This window comes from Diabrotica undecimpunctata, chromosome 1 (genome assembly GCF_040954645.1).
Source record: "Diabrotica undecimpunctata isolate CICGRU chromosome 1, icDiaUnde3, whole genome shotgun sequence".
NCBI classification, from domain to species: domain Eukaryota; kingdom Metazoa; phylum Arthropoda; class Insecta; order Coleoptera; family Chrysomelidae; genus Diabrotica; species Diabrotica undecimpunctata.
In genome coordinates, this window is record NC_092803.1 from 85,064,926 (window position 1) to 85,086,597 (window position 21,672).

Genomic DNA, 21,672 nt, shown 5'->3' on the forward strand with positions numbered 1-21,672 from the left:
GAATTAACTGAGACGGCAGAATCTGGATTACAAGAGCACGAGGACGAGAGGGAATGCTTTGAAAAATTATACTTTGCACTAATAAGTAATATGAAGTCAAAACTGGATAAATTTTATAATAGCAATAGTGCAGTCTCTTCAGGTTATAATTTATGCGATACTCCAATTCAACAAAATCGCTCAAGAGCTGTCGATTTGCCCGCGATAAAATTGCCAAAATTCAGTGGCAGTTTTCAACAATGGATAGAGTTTAGAGATTCATTTAAAGCCTTAGTTGACGATAACAGTACATTGTCTAATATTCAAAAATTTTATTATTTACGATCATGTTTGAGTGATGAAGCATTAGGGCTTATAGAATCAATTTCAGTTTCCGAGAATAATTATATAATAGCCTGGGATTTGTTAAAAGATAGGTATGATCAAACGAGTTTATTAATCCATAGTCATATTAAAGAATTATTTGAATATCCTGTTATACAAAAAGAAAGTCATGTAAGTTTGAGATCATTTTATGACAGCTTCACTAAGAATTTGCAAGCATTGCAAGTTTTAGGAGAGAATGTAAACATGTGGTAGAGGTTATTGATTTAATTGTTTACTAACAAGTTAGATAAATATACTCGTAGAGAATGGGAACTATTTAGAATTGAGGGCGAATTGCCGACAATGATTGATTTTAATAAATTCTTAAAACAAAGATGTGAATTATTAGAGAAGCTTGAAGTTTCAAATGTAGTTCATGATAATACAAAAGAAAAAGTTCAATTTAAAGGTTTTAATAACAAATTCAATAACAATAAAAGGAATACTTATCAAGCGGGATCAGGTGCGGTAACTTGTTATTTTTGTAAAGGAAAACATGCTATTTTTCGATGTGAAAAGTTTTTAAACTTATACCCAGCTATGCGGTTACCTGAGATTCGTAAATTAAATCTATGTAAGAATTGTTTGAGACCAGGACATGACATTATGAGTTGTAGGCATTCAGGTTGTAAAGCTTGCGGAGGTCGACATAACAGTCTTCTACATGTCGATAGTTCTAGGGATACTAGGGCATCTAGCGATAATACAAGGGAAAATAATAATCATAAACAATCTAGCGATAATTGTATAATTATTAACAATGACAATCGAACATTACAAAGTACATGTGAAAATCATAACAATACACAAGTAGAAAGTAGCCATACTTGTTTTAGCGAGAAAATTATGAGATCACAAGTGCTTGTGTCAACAGCCTTGATCAATATTAAGGACAACCAAGGCAATGTACATGAGTGTAGGGCTCTGTTAGACAATGGATCGCAAAGCAACTTTGTAACAAGGAGATTTTGTGAAAAATTAAATATAAGTATGGAGTCGGTTACTTTTAAAATAATAGGGGTAGGGCAAGCGATATCCAAGTTAAATAATCGAGTTAAACTAAATATATCTTCTTGTACAAGCGATTTCAATTCAATTATTGATTGTTTAGTGTTAGAAAATATTACCGACAAGCTACCTACCACCTCATTTAATAAAAACATTTTAAAAATACCAAAGGATATTAAATTGGCTGACCATACTCACAATCGAGTGAGAGAAATTGATCTGTTAATAGGATCATCTGTATTCTGGGAAATATTACAATTGGACAGGATTCAATTAGAAGATAGCAAAATTGATCTACAAGAGACAAAATTAGGATGGATCTTGGGCGGCGTGATAAGCTCAACGTCTAGCCAGGTAGAAAAGCATGCTAACAATTTTTCCAGCGAGTTGAGCCAGGAGCAGGTTATTGATAAAATATTGTTGAAATTCTGGGAGATAGAAGATGTTCATTCTAGTGTAAAAACGATTCTTTTAGAAGAAGAGCAATATTGCGAAACTTATTGCAAAAATACATTCAAGCGATCAGCAGACAATAAATTCATTGTATCGATTCCATTTAAGGAAAATTTAACAGATCTAGGTGATTCACGTAAGAGTGCTTTACCAAGATATTTTTCACAAGAAAGTAGGCTCTTAAAAAATCCCGAGCTAAAACGCGATTATGATATGTTTATGCAAGAGTACTTACAATCGGGACATATGAGTGCGATTGATGAAGAAAGAGGGCAACAATTAGCTTACTATAAGCCTCATCATGCAGTTGTTCGCGAAACAAGTAAAACTACACGTGTTCGAGTAGTATTTGATGCTTCAATGAAATCGGAATCCGGTCTGTCTCTTAATGAGGTACAATGTGTAGGACCGACCTTGCAAGATGATCTTTTTTCAATAGTTCTCCGGTTTCGAAAGTATCAATTTGTTATGACTGCAGACATATCAAAGATGTATCGAATGATTCACGTATCTCCCGAACAACGTAAACTACAGAGAATATTTTGGAGGCAAAACGCAGCCGATGACTTAAAATGTTATCTGGTGAACACAGTGACGTACGGTACGGCTTCAGCTCCTTATTTAGCTGTACGCTGTCTAACACAATTAGCAAGTGAACATGAAAAGGGTAATCCTAAAGCGAGTGAATCGATAAAAAGGTCTTTCTATATGGATGATTATCTAGAAGGAGTAGATAGTGAGCATGAATTACTGACTTTACAAGCACAAGTGACATCCATTTTAGCGAGTGCAGGATTTCAACTCAGAAAATGGCTATGTAACAAAAGACGATTATTGACAAAATTCCAAGTAGATACAAGTTTGGAATCAAGTGTCTTAAATATAAACAATGGAGAGACGAACAAGACATTAGGGATATTATAGGACTCTGAATCTGATTCCATAAAATATTCCTTGCTAGTATTTAAAACTTACCAAGCTATCACTAAACGCGTTATATTGTCGTCTATTTCGCAGATTTTTGACCCTCTGGGTCTACTCCGCCCTATTGTAATAGTTTTGAAATTATTAATGCAATCACTATGGCAAGGGCAGTTCGATTGGGATGACAATCTTCCCGAAGAGATAGTTAATGTATGGTTGAATTTCAAGGACGACTTAATAAAGATTACTTATCTTACCATACCCAGAATGGTCACAGTATCTACGTATGTATCTGTGGAATTGCATGGATTTGGCGATGCTAGCCAAAAGGCTTATGGTTGTTGTATATATATTAGGTGTAAAGTTCAATCAGGCCAATATATATCCAAACTTTTATGTTCAAAATCCAGAGTAGCACCAGTTAAAACGTTATTAACTATACCGCGATTAGAGCTAAGTGCTTCGTTGCTATTAGCACAGCTGGCACAGAGAACAATAAAGGATTTACAAATTAAGTTTGATAAGTGCTATTTTTATTCGGATTCACAGATAGCATTATCATGGATAAAATGTCCAGCTAGTAAGTGGAATTTATTTGTAGCAAACCGTGTAACGTGTAACAAATAACAGATGTGAGTGGTTGGTATTATGTAGCTACTGATTAAAATCCCGCAGATCTCGTCTCTAGGGGTATGAGCGTTGATGAGATACTTATGTCAAATTTGTGGTGGAATGGTCCTAGTTGGCTAACTACAAATGATCTAAAAGAATTTATATCTAGTTAAATCCTAAATTTTGAAGGCTTACCAGAGCAAAAGGCTACTGCTCATCACTCAATATTAATTGATAATTTTAATTTGTTCACAAGTTTTTCAAATTTGAATAAACTTATTCGAGTAACATCGTATATTGCGAGATTTATATTCAATTGTCAATTAAGGCTAAAGGTGAAAGATTTATGCGATAAGGAAAAAAGAGTGGGCTTATTTACTAGTAATGAATTAAGAGACGCACTCGACATATTAGTAACCTTGACACAAAAGGAGTCTTTTTCTGAAGACTTTGAAAGATTAAGTAAGGGTTTAAGATTGAAACGCAATAGTACCTTATTATCTTTGAACCCTTTTTAGAGAATGGTATTATCCGAGTGGGTGGCCGGTTGCAGAAGTCAACCTACGAATACGATAAAAAATATCCAATAATTTTGTCACCTAAACATGTACTAACACGTTTAATTCTAAAATCTGAGCATCAAAGATTGATGCATTATGGGTCAACCATGTTGTTGGCTTCGATTCGAGAAAGGTTTTGGCCAATATCTGGACGTAATATTTGCAAGGGAATTGTCAGGAAATGTATCTCATGCATTAGGGCAAAACCTATACCTGGTAATTATATTATGGGAGAATTACCAGCTACACGAATAACACAATATTTACCTTTCATTAATATAGGAACGAATTTCACTGGTCCGTTTTTGTTAAAAGATCGATTGACTAGAGGTTCTAAATTAATAAAAAGCTATGTATGTATATTTGTATGTTTGTCGACAAAGGCTGTGCACCTAGAGGTTACATCTGATCTGACCACTGCTTGTTTTCTAGCTGCTTTTAGACGATTTGTGAGCAGACGTGGAAAACCAAGTAAGGTTTATTCAGATAATGGAAAAACATATATAGGTGCAAAAAAGGAAGTACAAAGTCTTAATAACTTTCTCAAAAATCAAGCGATGTCGGAAGAATTTAATAGTTACTTCAGCAAGCAAGGAATAGATTGGTATTTCATACCTTCCAGAGCGCCAAATTTCGGAGGGATCTGGGAAGCCGGGGTTAAGAGTTTTAAATTTCATTTTAAGAGGGTTGTGGGAGAAGCACATTTAAATCTAGAAGAATTTCACACAGTACTGGTTCAAGTCGAATCAATTCTTAATTCACGTCCTTTATGCCCTATAACATCCTCTCCTGATCAGTTAAATCCTTTGAATCCCGCTCACCTTCTTCTGGGAAGAAGTTTAGTTTCGCTGCCAGACAGAGATGTCAGTCAGATACCAGAAAATCGTCTCAAGCGTTTCGAGCGATTACAAAAAATTCTCCAGTATTTTTGGAGAAGATGGAAGAGAGAATATCTTGCTGAACTACAAATCAGAAGAAAGTGGAAACAACATTCCGAGAGAACCATCCAACAAGGAGATATTGTCCTAGTGATAGATGAACAGACTCCAACCCTAAGTTGACCAATGGCTAAGATCGAACAAGTTCATCCAGGAACTGATGGAGTAATGCGAGTGGTAACAGTCCGCATAAACAATAAAATGTTTAAACGACCCGTATCAAAACTTTGTATATTACCGACTGAAGCACAGGACATAGTTGAAAGTGTTAACACGTTTCAAGGCGGCCGGTATGTTACGGAGAATTAAAACAATAAGTGCAGTTGCGGTGAGAGTGGGTGCAGCTGTCCACATCTTTAGTTGAGAAGTGACAGCAGATGAAAAAAGAAGAAGACTATGAAGTTAGAAATAGATTTAATTTTGAGCGTAAAAATAATTTTTGTAATGAGAATTTTGTAAGTTTCTTTTAATAAAAATAAAGTCTACTAGTGTATCAGTTTTACGCAAGCGAGTTATCAAAACAAGTGATTTACCCCAACAGTTGTATTGCAAAAAATCATTTTTAAGAACTCTTGGTTATGATGAAAAAAACGATAAGTTTATCACAACGATGTTACGTAATTCCACACCGGAATCAATAACCCCAAATAAAGAAAGATGAGGATCAGCAGTAACGTCTACCAAATGTAATCGTCAAATTTTGGTACATCATATTTTATCATTTCATCCATGTATAAGTCACTACCGAAGAGAACATGCTCCTAACCGTTTGTATCTGGCTAACTGCATGCTGATTACCTTCAAAAATATCCGGAAAATAAAGTTAGTTATTACACCTATCGAAAAGTGGTGTCCGACATGAACATTAGCTTTACAAATTTAGGAAATGAGGAGTACGACTACTCTATGTTGCATATTCAGCATACAAAATCTCATAATCAGGCTATATCCATAGCAGCTAAAAATATTAATTAATAGATAATAATAATAATAAATCTAATGAAGATCAAACAATACACAGAACAAATATTATTAATACAACTGCTAGTTCTAAACTTAATCTGACGTCTCTTAAGTCTGTAAGCATTAAGTTAGAAGAAACATATATCTTGCATGAAATGGCTACAACACTCTGAAAAGTCTAAAAAAGGAAGATTTGAATTCAAACAGGATGTAGCACAGCAAAAAGTGGAAACCGAAGTAGTAGGAGTGACTTACAGAAAGTTGTAATGCCACCAAGGATTCCCAGAAGCCAGAAGACATTTTTTATAAGACGACTTGTGGCTTTCCATCAAACCTTTGCATTGATGGCAAACAAGAAGAGTAGAAGCACTAAAAAAACATATCAGTCTTGTGTCATGAAGGAGTGGATGGAAGAAATGCAGAAGAAATTACATCTGCGAATTGTAGAGCTTTAGTTGAAGAAAGAGACGCCGTTAAAGTATTGTATTGGACAGACAATTGCTCAGCCCAAAATAAAAATTGGTGCTTATTTACCATGTTTGTCATCATCATCATTTTGGCTTTACAACCCTGTGTGGGTCCTAGCCTCCCCAAGAATTTTTCTCCAGTCGTCCCTATCCATCGCCTTCCTCCGCCAAGCACGTATTTCCATATTTCTCATATCTTGATCTATGTTATCTAGGAAACTTGTTCTGGGTCTTCCTCTTCTTCTTTGACCAATAGGTCTATCAAGGAGCGTTTTTCTAGCTGGGTCGGTTTGCTCCATCCGCATTACATGGCCTACCCACCTCAGACGTCCTATCTTTATGTGTTTTACGATATCTGGTTCCTGGTATATCCTATAGAGTTCGAAGTTGTATCGTCTTCTCCAGACACCATTTTCATTTACCGCTCCATAGATGCGCCTTAGTATTTTTCTTTCGAAACATCCTAACATGCTTTCATTGCTTTTTGTTAAAGTCCAGGTTTCTGAACCATATGTTAGGACTGGGCGTATTATTGTTTTGTAGAGTTTTACTTTTGTATTTCTTGATATAACTGTAGATTTAAAAAGGAGATTAAGCCCAAAATAGCATCTATTAGCCGTGCAAATTCTGCGGTTTATCTCTGCGGTAGTGTCATTTTCAGTATTGACGAGCGTTCTCAGGTATACAAATTCGTTATCTGCTGCTTCGATGACGTTATTTTCTATAACAAGTGGCCGTAGTGTTTGTGGTTGCGTACCTATTTTCATGTATTTTGTTTTATTGGTGCTTATTATTAAACCCATTTTTGTAGCCGCTTCCTTTAATGCTACGTACGCCTCTCGTGCTGCGTTTTCCGTTCTCCCAACAATATTGATATCATCAGCATATGCTAAAATTTGCACAGATTTGTTATATATTGAACCGGTAGTTGTGATTTGTGACGTACGTATTACTTTTTCCAAAGCTAGATTGAATAGTATACAGGAGAGTGGGTCTCCCTGACGTAGCCCGTTATTCGTTTTAAAAGGTTCAGAGAGTTCCCCCTGGATTCGTACTTTGCATTCAACTTTTTCAAGGGTTAGTTTGGTTAAACTTACCAACTGATTTGGTACTCCTAGGTCTATCATTGCTCTAAACAATTCTCTTCTATTTACAGAGTCGTAGGCTGCCTTGTAGTCTTACCATGTTTGTTACAATGATAAATTGTGTGAAACAGAGCATGAAGATCACAAATGAAGGATATAATTACGACTTCAACGATTTTATCAAAGCTGTAGAAAAGTCAAATGAAAAAAAAATGAACGTAATTTGTTTAAAAAACGAAATTTAAATTGCCAATCTGGAGATTCAAAAGCCAATTAAAAAAAAACGGAAAGACCTTTGCTTTGCGATATATCTGTGGTACAGTTCAGACGAGGCAGTCGATTACTTTTTTATAAAAATAATATTAACGACGAAAATTTCAAAGAATATAATTTTCTTATATTTTATAAGCAAATTTTAAACTAGAAATTTCTAGTAAATTACGCGATAATTGTAAAGGTGTCCCTACGCAAAACAAACAAGGTATAATTTCGCAACTGTGCCCTCTGATACCTGAAAACAGACGACCTTTTTGGCATTCATTAAAAGATGATGACGTAGAAGACTTAATCAATTTTGAATAGTTTTTTCAATATTGCGCAATTAATTAAGACTTTATTCGTTTTCTAATGCGAATTACATTTGATTTTTTATTTGATTACTGTTGTGATGTATCAAAAAACGTATTTTAATACATGTAGCGCCATCTTTGTATAACTTTTGTAAACACTCGATGTATGGCGTATTGCCAATGTTGCTTATTAAAAGATGAAGAAGTCGTTGCTATCGAACGAAACATGGCGTTTGTTATTTCAATGTACCCCAGAAAATCCTCACTTCCACTATAATTCTCAAGAGGTTATGGGCCCAGCATTCAGTTTTAAAGTTCTATAACCTGAAGGTATCAGTTGTGAGTTTTTTTGGTAACGTAGTCACGTAGGGTCGAGTGAAATTCGCAGTTTGTTTTGTGGACTGAAAATGGCGGCTACGAATTATTTAGCCAGTATGCCAAAATTAATGGGTCGCGAGAACTATGATGATTGGTCTTTTGCGATTGAAAACGTTTTTGTGCTTGATGGTTTATCGAAATGCCTGGAAGAAAATGGTGAAACAAATTCAGACAGGCAGAATAAAGCGAGGGCAAAGCTTTGTTTATCCATTGATCCATCCATTTATGTGCATATTCGAGAGGCGGCAACGGCGTTGGATGTGTGGATAACATTAAAAAACTAGACATAATGTAAACTAAATTTCATTTAGTAATTTTTAAAGGGTTTTTACCCCCATATTTGGTGGCTACATTCATGTATTAACCTGACACTGATGATGGAATACTTACTCCGAAAACGTTTTGTCAATTTAACATAGCCCAACTGGGTTTTTTATATACCTTTTTATAAAGGATTTTATTGAAAATTTTTTAATATATGGTATACAGCCAACTACAGGAACTTTGTTTCCTTGTGGATATTAAAAAACTGTATGGTGAGAAAAGTTTTACACGAAAAATTGATTTACTTACTACTCTCATAAGTTTGCGGTTGGATAATTGTGACAGTATGGAGAATTATATAGGGCAGATGATTGAAACAGCCCAGAAATTAACTCGGAGTGGATTCGAAATTACTAGTGAGTGGATTGGTTCATTGTTACTTGCAGGATTGCCAAACAGATTCACCCCAATGATAATGGCTCTGAAACACTCTGGAGTTCAAATTACACAGGATGCAATAAAGTCCAAGTTAATTGATATGCAGAAAGATGAAACTGGTAGGAACGCGGGCAGCGAGAAATCTACTGGTAGTGCTTTTGCCAGTCAAGTTAAGTTCCGAAAACATCCCAAAGACGGCGGTGGCAGTGTTAAAAATGACAATAAAGAACATGTGATTTGTTTTGGATGTAAACAAATAGTTCATTACAAAAACAAGTGCCCAGTTTTGAAAAGGGATTTTGAGAGTTTTCGAAAACAGCAGAGAAAACCGGAGGATAAGAGTGCTTTTAGTGCGGTCTTTTTAAATGGTGAATTTAACAATTCAGATTGGTATATTGACTCAGGAGCAAGTGTGCATTTAACGTCAAGAAATGACTGGATAAAAAATGCATCCCAGGATATACAGCTCAAAGAAATTTTAGTAGCCAACAATGAAAAAATGCCAGTGTTGTGTGCTGGAGAAGTAGAGTTAACTACAGTAAGTAGCAATAAAAACTTTGACATTGTAGTTAAAAATGTTCATTATGTACCCAATATTACAACCAATTTACTGTCAGTTAGCCAGTTGATTTTAAATGGTAACAAGGTTGTTTTTAACCAGAAGGGTTGTGAGATTTTTAATAGTAAAGTTGTGGCTACAGCTGATTTAATTAATCAAGTTTATAGACTTAATTTTGTCAAATCTCAGCCAGTGGCGTTCTCTATGTATGCTCAGGACTGTTGTGATTTGTGGCATAGACGTTTTGGTCACATTAACTTTAGAGATTTGGGTATAATGAGGGACGGAGCAGTTGAGGGCTTGAACTATAAAAGGCGGGCAAGTTTGCATAATCTGTGTCAAGTGTGCTGTGAGGGAAAGCAGACTCAGTTGTCATTCAAGAGTAGTGGAAATAGTGCTGCAAAATTGCTCGAGGTTGTGCATGGTGATTTGTGTGGTCCCATGGAGATGATGTCCATCGGAGGACCTAGGTATTTTTTGGTTCTTGAAGATGACTTGAGTAAGATGGTTTTGTTTATTTTTTAAAATACAAAAGTGAAACTCTAGATAAGTTTAAGGAATTTAAATTGCTAGTTGAGAACCAAAAAGAGCACAAAATCAAATGTTTTAGGTCTGACAACGGAGGAGAATTTTGTAGTGCTGATTTTGAATCTTTTTTAAGTAGTAATGATATAACACATCAAAAAACAAATCCTTACACCCCACAGCAGAATGGTACTTCGGAGAGAATGAACCGTACCCTGGTAGAGAAGGCGAGGTGCTTACTATTGCAGATTTTCCTAAGCAGTTTTGGACTGAAGCCACCACAGGTCTTGAAGGTAGAACACCATATGAACTCTTCTATAGTAAAAAGCCAGATGTGAGTCATGTTCGAATACTGCTGCATACTTAAGGAACAGATCTGTGGTCAGAGGTCTTGAAGGTAGAACACCATATGAACTCTTCTATAGTAAAAAGCCAGATGTGAGTCATGTTCGAATCTTTGGTAGTGAGGCAATGGTTCATATACCCAAATAAAAAAGGGAGAAGTTTGACAAAAAGGCAGAGAAGATGTTCTTGGTTGGTTATGGTCAAAATGTGAAGGACTATAGGCTCTAAGATCCCATTAAGAAGAGTGTAATCACCAGTAGAGATGTGGTCATTAATGAAAAACCAAAGCTGCTGAAAAACTTTGATTTCTTAGGATCACCAAGCAATGATATTGCAGTGACAGAGGTATTACCTCAAGTGGGGGATCCAGACCAAGGTAAAATCCCAGATAGACTGTCAGATGAGGAAGAATACCATGATGTTTTGGATGATGACCTCGGAGATGATTCAAATGACTCCAGACACCAATGACACCAGAAATACCAAGTACATCAAGACGATCCGACAGAACCAAGAAGCCTAAGGTCTTCAAAGACTATGTGACATTTCAATGTCATAAGCAGCAGGAAGTAGATCTGGAAGATATCCCATCCAGTGTGTCAGAAGCTCTATCCAGACCAGACTCGGCCAGATGGAAGAGCGCCATGGATGAAGAGATGCTATCTTTTGCAGAAAATGAGGCATGGGAGTTGGTCGATACTCCAAAAAGTGGAACTTTGGTTGAGTGCAAGTGGGTTTTCAAAACCAAAGTTGATTGTGATGATCAGGTGTGTTATCGGGCTCGTTTAGTGGCTAAGGGGTACACTCAACGTGAAGGTGTGGACTATGAGGAGACGTTTTCTTCTGTAATAAGGTATTCAAGTTTACGATTGTTATTAGCCTTATCTGTAAAGTTAGATTTAGTTGGACGTGAAGACAGCTTTTTTAAATGGTGACATGCAAGAAACAGTGTTTATGCGTCAACCAGAATGTTATGTTCTTAAAGGTAATGAAAATAAAGTTTGTCATTTAAAAAAGGCCATTTATGGATTAAAGCAGTCTTCTCGAGCCTGGTATCAAAAAGTGAATGAAATTTTGATTAGCCTAGCCTTAATAAATCAGATTATGAGTCATGTGTCTATATTAAAAAATTGATAAGAGTTTAGTTGTAGTGGCGCTATATGTTGATGATTTTATAGTTTTGAGTAATGATAAGGTCCAAACTGATTTATTAAAGGCAGAATTACGTTGAAAATTTAAAATTAAAGACTTAAAATTAAAGGTCAGTTAAAATTGTGTCTTGGTATGAAGATTCATAGGGATAAAGATACTATTAGATTAGACCAGAGTGCATATATTGATCAATTATTAAGAAAGTTTAATATGGAGGAGTGCAATGTTGTCAGCTCACCAATAGATAATTTTGATTTTACGGAAAGTAATTGCTCAGAAAAAGTTGAAAATCCTTTATATCAAAAATGAATTGGTAGTCTAATGTTTTTAGTAGTTTTGACAAGACCAGATATTGCATATAGTGTAAGTTTTTTTAGTCAATTTATTAAAAGTCATAATGAGTATTACTGGAAATGTGCTAGAAAGATATTGAGGTATTTGAAGGGGACTAAAGACATTTGTTTGTCTTATAAAAGGGATGATTTGGAGTTAACAGGGTTTGTTGATGCTGATTGGGAATCAAATAAGTTAGATAGAATATCTTACACATGTTTTGTTTTTAAACTTTTGGGGTGGTGCGATTTCTTGAAAGAGTGTTAAACAGAAATCAGTGGCTCTTTCTAGCACTGAAGCGGAGTATGGAGCTTTAGGGGAGGCTATTAAGGAAGCCATTTACTTGAGGAATTTGTTGTCGGAAATTCAAGGAAGACTGGATTCAGTTGTTTTGTATAATGACAATCAAGGGGCTCAGAAGTTGTGCATAAATCCAGTATTCCATGAAAAAACAAAACATATTGACATTCGCCACCATTTCATCAGAGAGGCTATCCAAAATAATGTTATTGAGTTGAAGTATTTGAATACTGATGAAATGTTGGCTGACATCCTTACTAAAGGGTTGAAAAATGTTAAAAATTCTAAATTTAGGCTAGGTTTGGGTTTGAAAGTTTAGATATTTTTTGATAAGTGGCGAAACATGGCGTTTGTTATTTCAATGTACCCCAGAAAATCCTCACTTCCACTATAATTTTTAAGAATTACACTACCGCTTTATTCTACATTTTTGTTTTATTTTTAAAACCGATATTTACATAAAGCTGACAATTCTATATTTCTACTTAAGAAAACAACTATTACTAAAACAATTATTAGGGCAAACAGCAGTAAATGCTGAATTTTCAGCAAAAAAATAAGTAACACAATAGTTCCAGAAACGAACATTAGTTTAAAATATAAAATATAAGTCTGGAGTCTGGCTCTTTAAATATTTTTCACACCACGACCGTAGTAAATTATCAATTCACGTATCAAGTACTCGCTCGCCGAAATCGGGTATTCTCAAACCGGTGTTTTCATATATTTTATAAAAGAAAGTGTATTTGAAATTGTATAGTAACGTACAGTCGCGTTGGGTCTTTCTACTCTAAAAGTTTTAATTAAAAGCCGTTAAATCCACAAGTGTTTTTATTTCACTGGAGCTGTAGGTATTTGCTCAACCCAAGAATCCTCATCATTCAACGGTCACTGTAAAGAACCCAACCTATGGAGATACATCCATCAAAAGTTCCTTGAAGTAAGGCTTGGAATCGAAAGAATTTCAATTCTCGTAATGTAGTTAGCTAGTTACAAGGCTCCCTACAACTATTGTTTGATTTGTCAAAAATTAAGATGTATTTGTCAATGTTTTTTAACGTTTTTCTGTTTAAAATTAAAGAAATAATAGATTGTGTGAAAGAAAAAATCTTAAATTACAAAAAACTCAAAACCATTATTTTCGCCCTTACTACTTTTTACCTTATCACGGCAGAACTAACGATAAAACGTAAGACATAATGTTATCTAATGTGCCCTTTAAAATAAACCAAAATACATACTGTAAGCTTTTGCAATAGCTATATTAGCCAAAACGGCCACAAATGGCACTACTGCAATTCCACCACCCAAGTCTCCCAACATATCTCTGTATTCAATCGTCTGATTGCCACGCTGAATAGTTAATGAAGGAAACTTAACTTCTGGAATTCCCTTGGGAACTGTTCCTGTAATTTTAAAAGGAGGAACTCCACTTTGATTACAATATACTGACACTATTGTGGCCAGTGTTACTGTGATGGCATTTTTCGATATGTACAATAACCACAGAAATTTCTTCAACGAAGGGTTTTTTGGTTGAATCACTGTGGTTATATACTGAAAAAATAATAATAACTAAGATTTTAAAGCCAATATAAAACCTTAATTAACTTACCTTAAACACAACAAGGAATCCAATGCAACCAAATCCCATTAAAGTATCAGACACTTTAATTTGGTCAATTTTTTGAACGAATTCTTTAAGTATCTGTAGAACATTATGGCTTTTTATACTTATTCCGAAGAGATTTTTCAATTGCGCTATTATAATAATTATCGTAGTAGCAGATGTGAATCCAGAAGTCAAACATGGAGATATAAAGTCCACTATAAAACCTAAAAATTATATTTTATAAATAAACATATATTTTGATTCAGCTAAAGAATTTTATTTAATATTATGTAAAACCTTGTAACTACTTATTATATAATCACAGATTTGGTAAAAAAGCATGGTCATACCTAAATTTAAAAGTCCCATAAGCAGTTCCACACATCCAGCCAAAAATGTAAGTAAAACAACATACTCTACTGGTTTCCCGATCGTATACGATACGGTTAACAAAGACATCAAACTTGTTGGTCCTATGGAAACCTGAAAGGGAAATCAACTTGAATCTATAGTCTGGGGGTAGCGGGTAGGAACTCCTTTTCGGCTAGTCCTATCAGGGAAAGTGAATCGATCCCTGCCTTCGCAGATTCCAGGTGTTTCCTGATCCGGGAAACTAGTACCTGCTAAGGGTCCCTTGACCAGGGTAACGGTTGAAGACCACAACGGCTTGGGGATCTAATAGTGGAGGTGGCAACCCAACCTTTAGGGGAAGAAATAAAAGGAATAAAGGGAAAACAGGTCTCTTTGAGCCGTAGAGAACGCAACCGGTCTAGGAGCGGCACTCCGAAATCAAAGCTCCGGTATTCCAGGATGGGAGTTGAGGCATCGGGATAACCCCTCGATACTTGTTAAAAACTTTAAAGGTTAAAACTTCCAGTAACAGGCGTCGGAAACGATTGAACAAACGAAGACGACTTAAACTTAGACAACGGACTATGAATATTGGTACTTGGAACGTTCAAGGGCTCTCCAATAAACTCAGCAACGTAATTTCGGAAGCCAATAAATCAAAAATTGATATTTTAGTACTTACCGAGACTAAAAAGAAAGAGAAACTCTCAGAAAACCTAGGAGAATACGGTCACTTTTTCTCAGGAATACAGAGAGATAAAAGAGCTTTGCAAGGAGTGGCCATACTTATAAATATAAAAAAACCGGTGGAAGGTGCATAACATCTTGGAAAACAGTGAATCAGCGCATCATCAAACTTAACCTCAGCCTGCATGGTAGTAAAGTCAGCATCTATGCAGTAAACGAGGACGCTTTATTAAAAGATAAAGAAGAGTTCTCTGAGCAACTATCTTACGAAATATCAAAAATAGGAACATCAAGAGAAATACTCCTATTAGGAGACCTAAATGTGAGAACGGATAAAGAAGTTAAAGATAAAATAGTTGGTAAATTCGGAGAAGATACTAAAAATGACAATGGAGATAGGCTTATTAACATATGTGAAAAAAACAACCTGAGAATACTTAACCGCTTTTTCCAGCACCGAGAAATACATAAATTCACTTGGGTCCAACAATCAAGAAATTTGAAATCCATTATAGACTATGTGATCGCTCGACAAAATACGCAACTCTATATACAAGACGTAAGAGCGTTTAGAAGAAGCACATGTGGAAGCGACCACTACCTAGTAAAGGCTAAAATAATGCCAATACTAATAGCTAAGAAAAAAGAACACAACGAGGAATAAAAGCAAAAAACAATAGAAACCAAATACAACTTGGATAACCTCAACCATCAAAGCATAAAGGCACTGTACAAAAAGCGAGTCGATGAAAAGCTCTTACAAGAAAACTTTGATAGTGTTGAGCACCATTACAATTACATAAAACAATGTCTAAAAAGTGCAGCAGAAGCCCTGGGTAAATGAGAAAAAACCGAACGAAGGAAACCATATTGGTGGAATGAAGAAATCGAATAAAAAATAAAGATTAAACGAGATAAATACCACAAACACTTAAATATACAATATCCAACAGCAATAAATATCAAACAGCCCAAAGAAACGTATGAGGTGCGATAAAAAAAAAGCTGGGAAAGAAACTGCTCCAGAATAAACACTTACTTGGGGGGTAGCAGAAGCACCGAAAGCTGGAAAATACTTCGATCTCTTCAACAAGATAAGACTAGCGACCATCTCACCAATCAGACTAGATAAATGGGACGAATACTTAGCAAATCTACTGGCGGAAGAAAGGAGAGAATATTTGCAAACACCTCAAACACAACCAGAGGTGCTAGTACATACAATAGCTTCCCAAATTAGGATTGACGACAAAGAAATAGCACGAGTATGAGAGCATTAAAGAATAGAAAATTACCAGGCCCTGGTAATATCTCACCTTAGCTTCTCAAGTACGGTACAAGCAAATTATATAAGCAGCTAGCCAGCCTTTACCAAAAATGTGTTTCACGGAGAGAGTATACTGGAGCAGTAGTAGTATACTGGAGGACATCGTTTATCACGACAATACATAAGAAGGGAAGTAAAGATGTATGTGACAATTATCGAAGAATAGCAGTCCTTAGCACCATCTCGAGAGTTTACGGGAAACTCATCAAAAAAGAACGGAAGATGAATTCTGTGATATGGAAGCCGAAGAACAGGCCGGCTTTAGAGCAGGTAGATCAACTATTGACCATCTGTTTACTGTTACCCAGCTAATCCAAAAAAAAGTAGCACGAAATCAACCAATACATCTCCTCTACGTGGATCTCAAAAAAGCTTATGATAGTGTGCCACAACAAAAACTCTGGGAAGCTCTCGAGAAAACAAATATAAGTGTAACCTTAATTAAGGCTGTTTAAGACCTCTACAAGAACAACACAAGTAAAATAAAGAAAGGTCAGGAGGTATCCAAGAGTTTCACTATCAGCAAAGGACTCAAACAAAGATGCTGCGTGTCTCCTACTTTGTTTAAGACCTACTCGGAGTAAGCGATGAAGACGTGGAAAAGAAAATGCAGAAACATGGGAATTCCTCTAAACGACGCAATATTGTACACATTGACTTTTGCAGACGTCCAGATAGTGATGGCCCAAGACTATGAAGACCTCGAATATATAACCCGTAAACTTATCGAAGAATACAAACTATAGGGGCTACAAGTAAATATCAAGAAAACTGAATATATGTGTATTGGGCGAATTCAACAAAATCTTATCTTGGAAGAAATACAGCAAGAAATAAATCAGTGTCAAAAATACAAATATTTGGGCATGCTAATAACCAACGATGGCAAATTAGACGAAGAAATTAAACATAGAAATAACCAGGGAAAACAATCTCCAACGAAAACAAACACAAAATCTTTAACAGCATTATAAAAAGCATTGTTACATATGGAAGTGAGGTATGGCCACGGAAAGGAAAAACTATTATAAAGCATTAGAAGCAACAGAAATGGACTTCTGGAGAAGAGCGGCCTGGAAAATCAAGATTAGACAGAGTTAGAAACGAAAGAATGCGAGAAATTATGGGTGTTAAGCACAATATAACAGAGGACATCAGAATTAAAACACGTTATCCACTTACTGGACACAAGAGAGATACCTCTAGGAATACTCAAAACGATCCAAAATATCTACCAAAACAACACAATAAAGGTAAAAGTAGAAGAAGAACTAACCGACCCTATTAAAGCTGGCAATGGGATAGGACAGGGAGATTCCCTATTATGCAACCTGATTATGGATGAAATAATAAAAAAATTAAGAACTAAAAAGGATACCAAATGGTAGAAAAACAACTTAAAATAATCTGCTATGCAGACGACGCAATACGACTCTCTCAAAGTGAAGATGATTTACAACGTATGCTGCACCAACTTAATATAACCTCCAGAAAATTTAACGTGTTAATTTCCCCAAACAAGACAAAATCCATGGTTACAACAGCAAATTTACTAAGATGTAAATTGGGAGGATTTTAGAAAGAGCAGAGATGAAAACACTTAGAGAAATTGATGATAACACACTACGGAACAGAGCTATCATATGAACGATCATATAACCCGAATGACAACAAATAGAGTAGTAAAGATGGCAAGATACGGTTACCCAATAGGAAGACGACCAGTAGGAAGACCACGAAAACGATGGAACGACAACTTACTGAAGGCACATTGAAAAACAGACAGAGTCATGTCTATATAAAAAAAGAAGAAGAAAAAGATCATCACACAACAACACTTCTGTATAAGGCTTCAATCTCTCACAATCCCTCATACAAGATGTTTGACAATATCTTGTATGCTGTGTTTAGGAGAGTTATTGTGCGGTAATTATTGCATTCTAGTTTGTTCCTCTTTTTGTGTAACGGGCATAAGCAAGTCTTAAAAGCCTCTGCTTAGAAACCATCGCTGCCTGGTAATTTAAGATTTTTTCGTTTTTTTTTATAGATATCTCTACTTCTTCTACCAAGAGAGGCTCCACAAATTCCTCACTTCAGTATTCCAGTTGTATGTTGTTAATAGATTCCCCTTCCAGTAACTCTCGAAAGTGTCTTATCCATCGGATATCCTCTTTGTTGGTAATCAAGTTGCCATCCTTATCATTACAGAAGTTGATTTTCGGCTTGAATCATTTTCTAATAATGATTTTTTTGGTGGGCGAACTTTCTTGTTTCTTCTTAAATCATATGGCTTTCGAGCCGTTCTAATATGTTGTTTTTTGATTTTTGTTTCTTTTTTCGGTTTAGGAGAGCACGGGGCACGTTGAAACACGGAGCACCTTAAAACGTTGTTCGTATTTCAAATTCTGGCGGGTAAATGAGAACCTGTTACTGTCAGTAGCGCTTCGATCGACACCAGAACTAGTCGTCTTTGTTTCGTTATAATCTCAGTTGTAGTTTGGACGCGGCTGAGAAAATTATGTTTCTGTTTCTAGATGAGTAGCATTATTCGAAACGTTTATATTTACTGAATTGTTTGTATACATTTTTTTTTCTATAATTATTATGTTTTTTGTGAATATTTGGCATAAAATAGAAAATATAGACGTTTGAGGTAGAATGAAACATAACTCGACGGGGCACTTTGAAACGTTTCAAGGTGCCCCATTAATAATTAAGCAAAATAATATTTTTATTTTTGTTCCAGTACGTTTCGAAATCGTCTGAGAAAACCCAATAAAGGTTTGTTTCTCGAGACTGACATGAAAGATGCAGTAGAGCTCGTTTGTCAAGGCCACTTCATCAGGCGGGCAGCAGAATTAAAAAATGTAAACTACGTAACATACGTAACTACGTATGTGAAAAAGAAAAAAGACAATGAGTGTGATACAAATTTAAAGTATGTTCCGCACTACAATGTTCGACAAGTGTTTAATGTAGAACAAGAAAATAAACAGAGAGTATTTGCTAATGTGTTCCAAAATGTTTTATGGTCTTCCAGTGGCGGAAGGCAAGAAAGTGGCCTATGACATGGCAGTAATAAATAAAATAAAAAAATATAACGAGAAAATCCCAGTAGTTGGGTGTATACCATAGTTAGAAAACTTATACAGAAGTAAAAAACTTAAAATTTGTATATTGGTATAAAAACATTTGATTAAAACTTTTTAAAAGTGTCGTACAAAATTTGTAGTTCCATAACGTTTTCGATCTAGCTCAGATCATATTCAGTGCCTTCTTTTGGTACTTGTAGCTAACACTATAATTGCAGAGGAGACATCAATATATGGTTTACATATTTAAATTTAAATTATAATGCGACCCTAGGACCTAGGTCAATGACAATGGTTGTAAATGTTAATACTTAAAGAGCAACATGTTTCTTTGCTCGACTTGAATACGTGGTTCTTGTCAGTTAAAACGACACAGACCAACTGGACATTATTACATTAATAAATAAAATAAAATATCCAATTTCATGGGACGCTAACAAATCGGCAGGACAAGATTGGTTCTATGGGTGTTTGAAAAGAAATCCATCGCTCAGTTAAAGAACGCCTGAGTTTGTCCCGAGCTCCTTTTTCACAAGGGCAAATGTAGAATTTTTGTTGACAATTTGCAAGCAGTGTACAAAAATCCTTACTTTGCAGATGGAACACGAATATTTACTCTGGACGAAACAGGCACATGCACGGTTCAGAAGCCTAAAAAAATAATTGCCAAAAAAGAAGCTAAGCAGGTCAGCAAGTGCACTAGTGTCGAGAAGGGTATTAATGTGACAACGTGTTGTTTCATCTCAGCGAGCGGCAACTGTATTCCCCCCGTCATGATATTTCCACGTGTACACTTTAAGCCTCACATGGTGCAGAAAGCCCCCACTGGTTCTCTTGGTTTGGCAAATCCATCAGGCTGGATGACTTCTGTATTATTTGTTGAAGTTATTAAACATTTCATCCACCACTCAAAAAGCAGCATGCAATCGCCCACTCTGATATTATGCGACAATCACGAAACTCATTTATCATTGGAGGCACTTAATTGGTGCAAATAAAATGTAGTGACTATGTTAACTTTTCCACCACATTCCACAAATAAATTGCAACCGTTAGACGTTGGAGTGTTTAAGCCATTCAAAACATATTACAATGCTGCAATAGATACTTGTATGATGCAGCATCCTGGACAAACAGCAAATATTTACAATGTTGCTGGTTTTGTAAAGATTGCTGAAGACAGAGGAATGATTCCACCAAACATCACTGCTGCTTTTAAGAAAACAGATATTCACCCATACGACAGACATGTTTTCACCGATGCCGATTATTTATGTAATTACGTTACCGATCGACCAATGGCGGACTTGCCAGCTACTTGTCAGGTGAAAGAGATCCACCGTCAGGTGATGCTCCTGCTGAAAAAATCAACAACTCAAAATAAAAATCGATGCAGATGAAAACTCGTCAAGTTTCAATAACAACTCTCAAGACCCCAGTACTTCTAGAACCATCAGTAATGTAAAAATTTCCTTATGCGGACCTGAAGATTTTAGAAGATTTCCCAAGGCAGGGAGTAGAAAAAACAATAGAAACGGTCGAGCAAGAGGAAAGAGTATGATAGCAACCAGTACTTCAGAAATGACTGCAATTGCCAATAAAACGGCGGTATCAATAGCAAAACGAGAAATGACCAAACAGAAAATAATACATTTTAATAAGGACACTAGGAAGAAATCCAAAAAAATCGAAGAGGTTCAGTCTTCATCTGAAGAAGAAGATGTAGACAATTATATTGAAACTGATGACGACTTTTACGCCATTGAAGACATTTTCATTTTTAATGAAGACAAATTCATAGATCTGGATAGGTCACCCATTAAAAATGATTATGTACTGGTGGAATATAAATTAAACAGCCATAATAGTAATTTCTAGGTTAGACTTGTTATGAAAGAAAAAAATACGAGCAGAAATTTCGAAGTGAAGTTTTTCAAAAAAAAAGGACATAACCTCTTTGTAGAGCCACATAGTCGCTGAGAATAGCATTAAGATGATTTTGGAGAACCCGGTTTTTGCAGGATCAATCAACGCCAAAACAATTTATCAACTTCACTAATTTAAATATTGGCTAACTACTATATTTAAAGTTTGAATTATTTTTCCTTTGATTTTATATGTTTTATATTATTGGAATAAAACTATAGCATATCACTTTTATTGGGAATACTTTTAAAGAAATCTTATTGGTTTATTGTACAACTTGGTCGTTTATATATATGTTACATTGTACCCCTATGTACCGATGTTACATTGTGCCCCAGTGGTGGGGCACAATGAAACATTTTTTTTTAAATTGAATTGATTATTACTCAAAATAGTTAATAATAAGGTTTTTGATGCTACTTTAAGTCTGTTCCTGGT

At 35.5% G+C, this 21,672-nt stretch overlaps 1 protein-coding gene across 9 annotated transcripts in view; it reads right to left on the minus strand.

The window, feature by feature from the left end:
* The window catches only part of LOC140451024 (mitochondrial uncoupling protein 4-like), a 360,669-nt gene that overhangs the window by 67,530 nt on the left and 271,467 nt on the right, over positions 1–21,672 (minus strand). For 7 of the 9 annotated variants that reach the window (XM_072544737.1, XM_072544744.1, XM_072544753.1 and 4 more), the window contains exons 5-6: positions 13,855–14,075; positions 13,481–13,796 (exon numbers count right to left, since the gene is read on the minus strand). In XM_072544737.1, coding sequence (XP_072400838.1) covers positions 13,481–13,796; positions 13,855–14,075 — 537 coding nt within the window. Of the gene's footprint in view, positions 1–13,480; positions 13,797–13,854; positions 14,076–14,201; positions 14,335–21,672 lie in introns of all 9 variants that reach the window. The other 2 variants (XM_072544755.1, XM_072544735.1) reach the window with 1 other exon arrangement.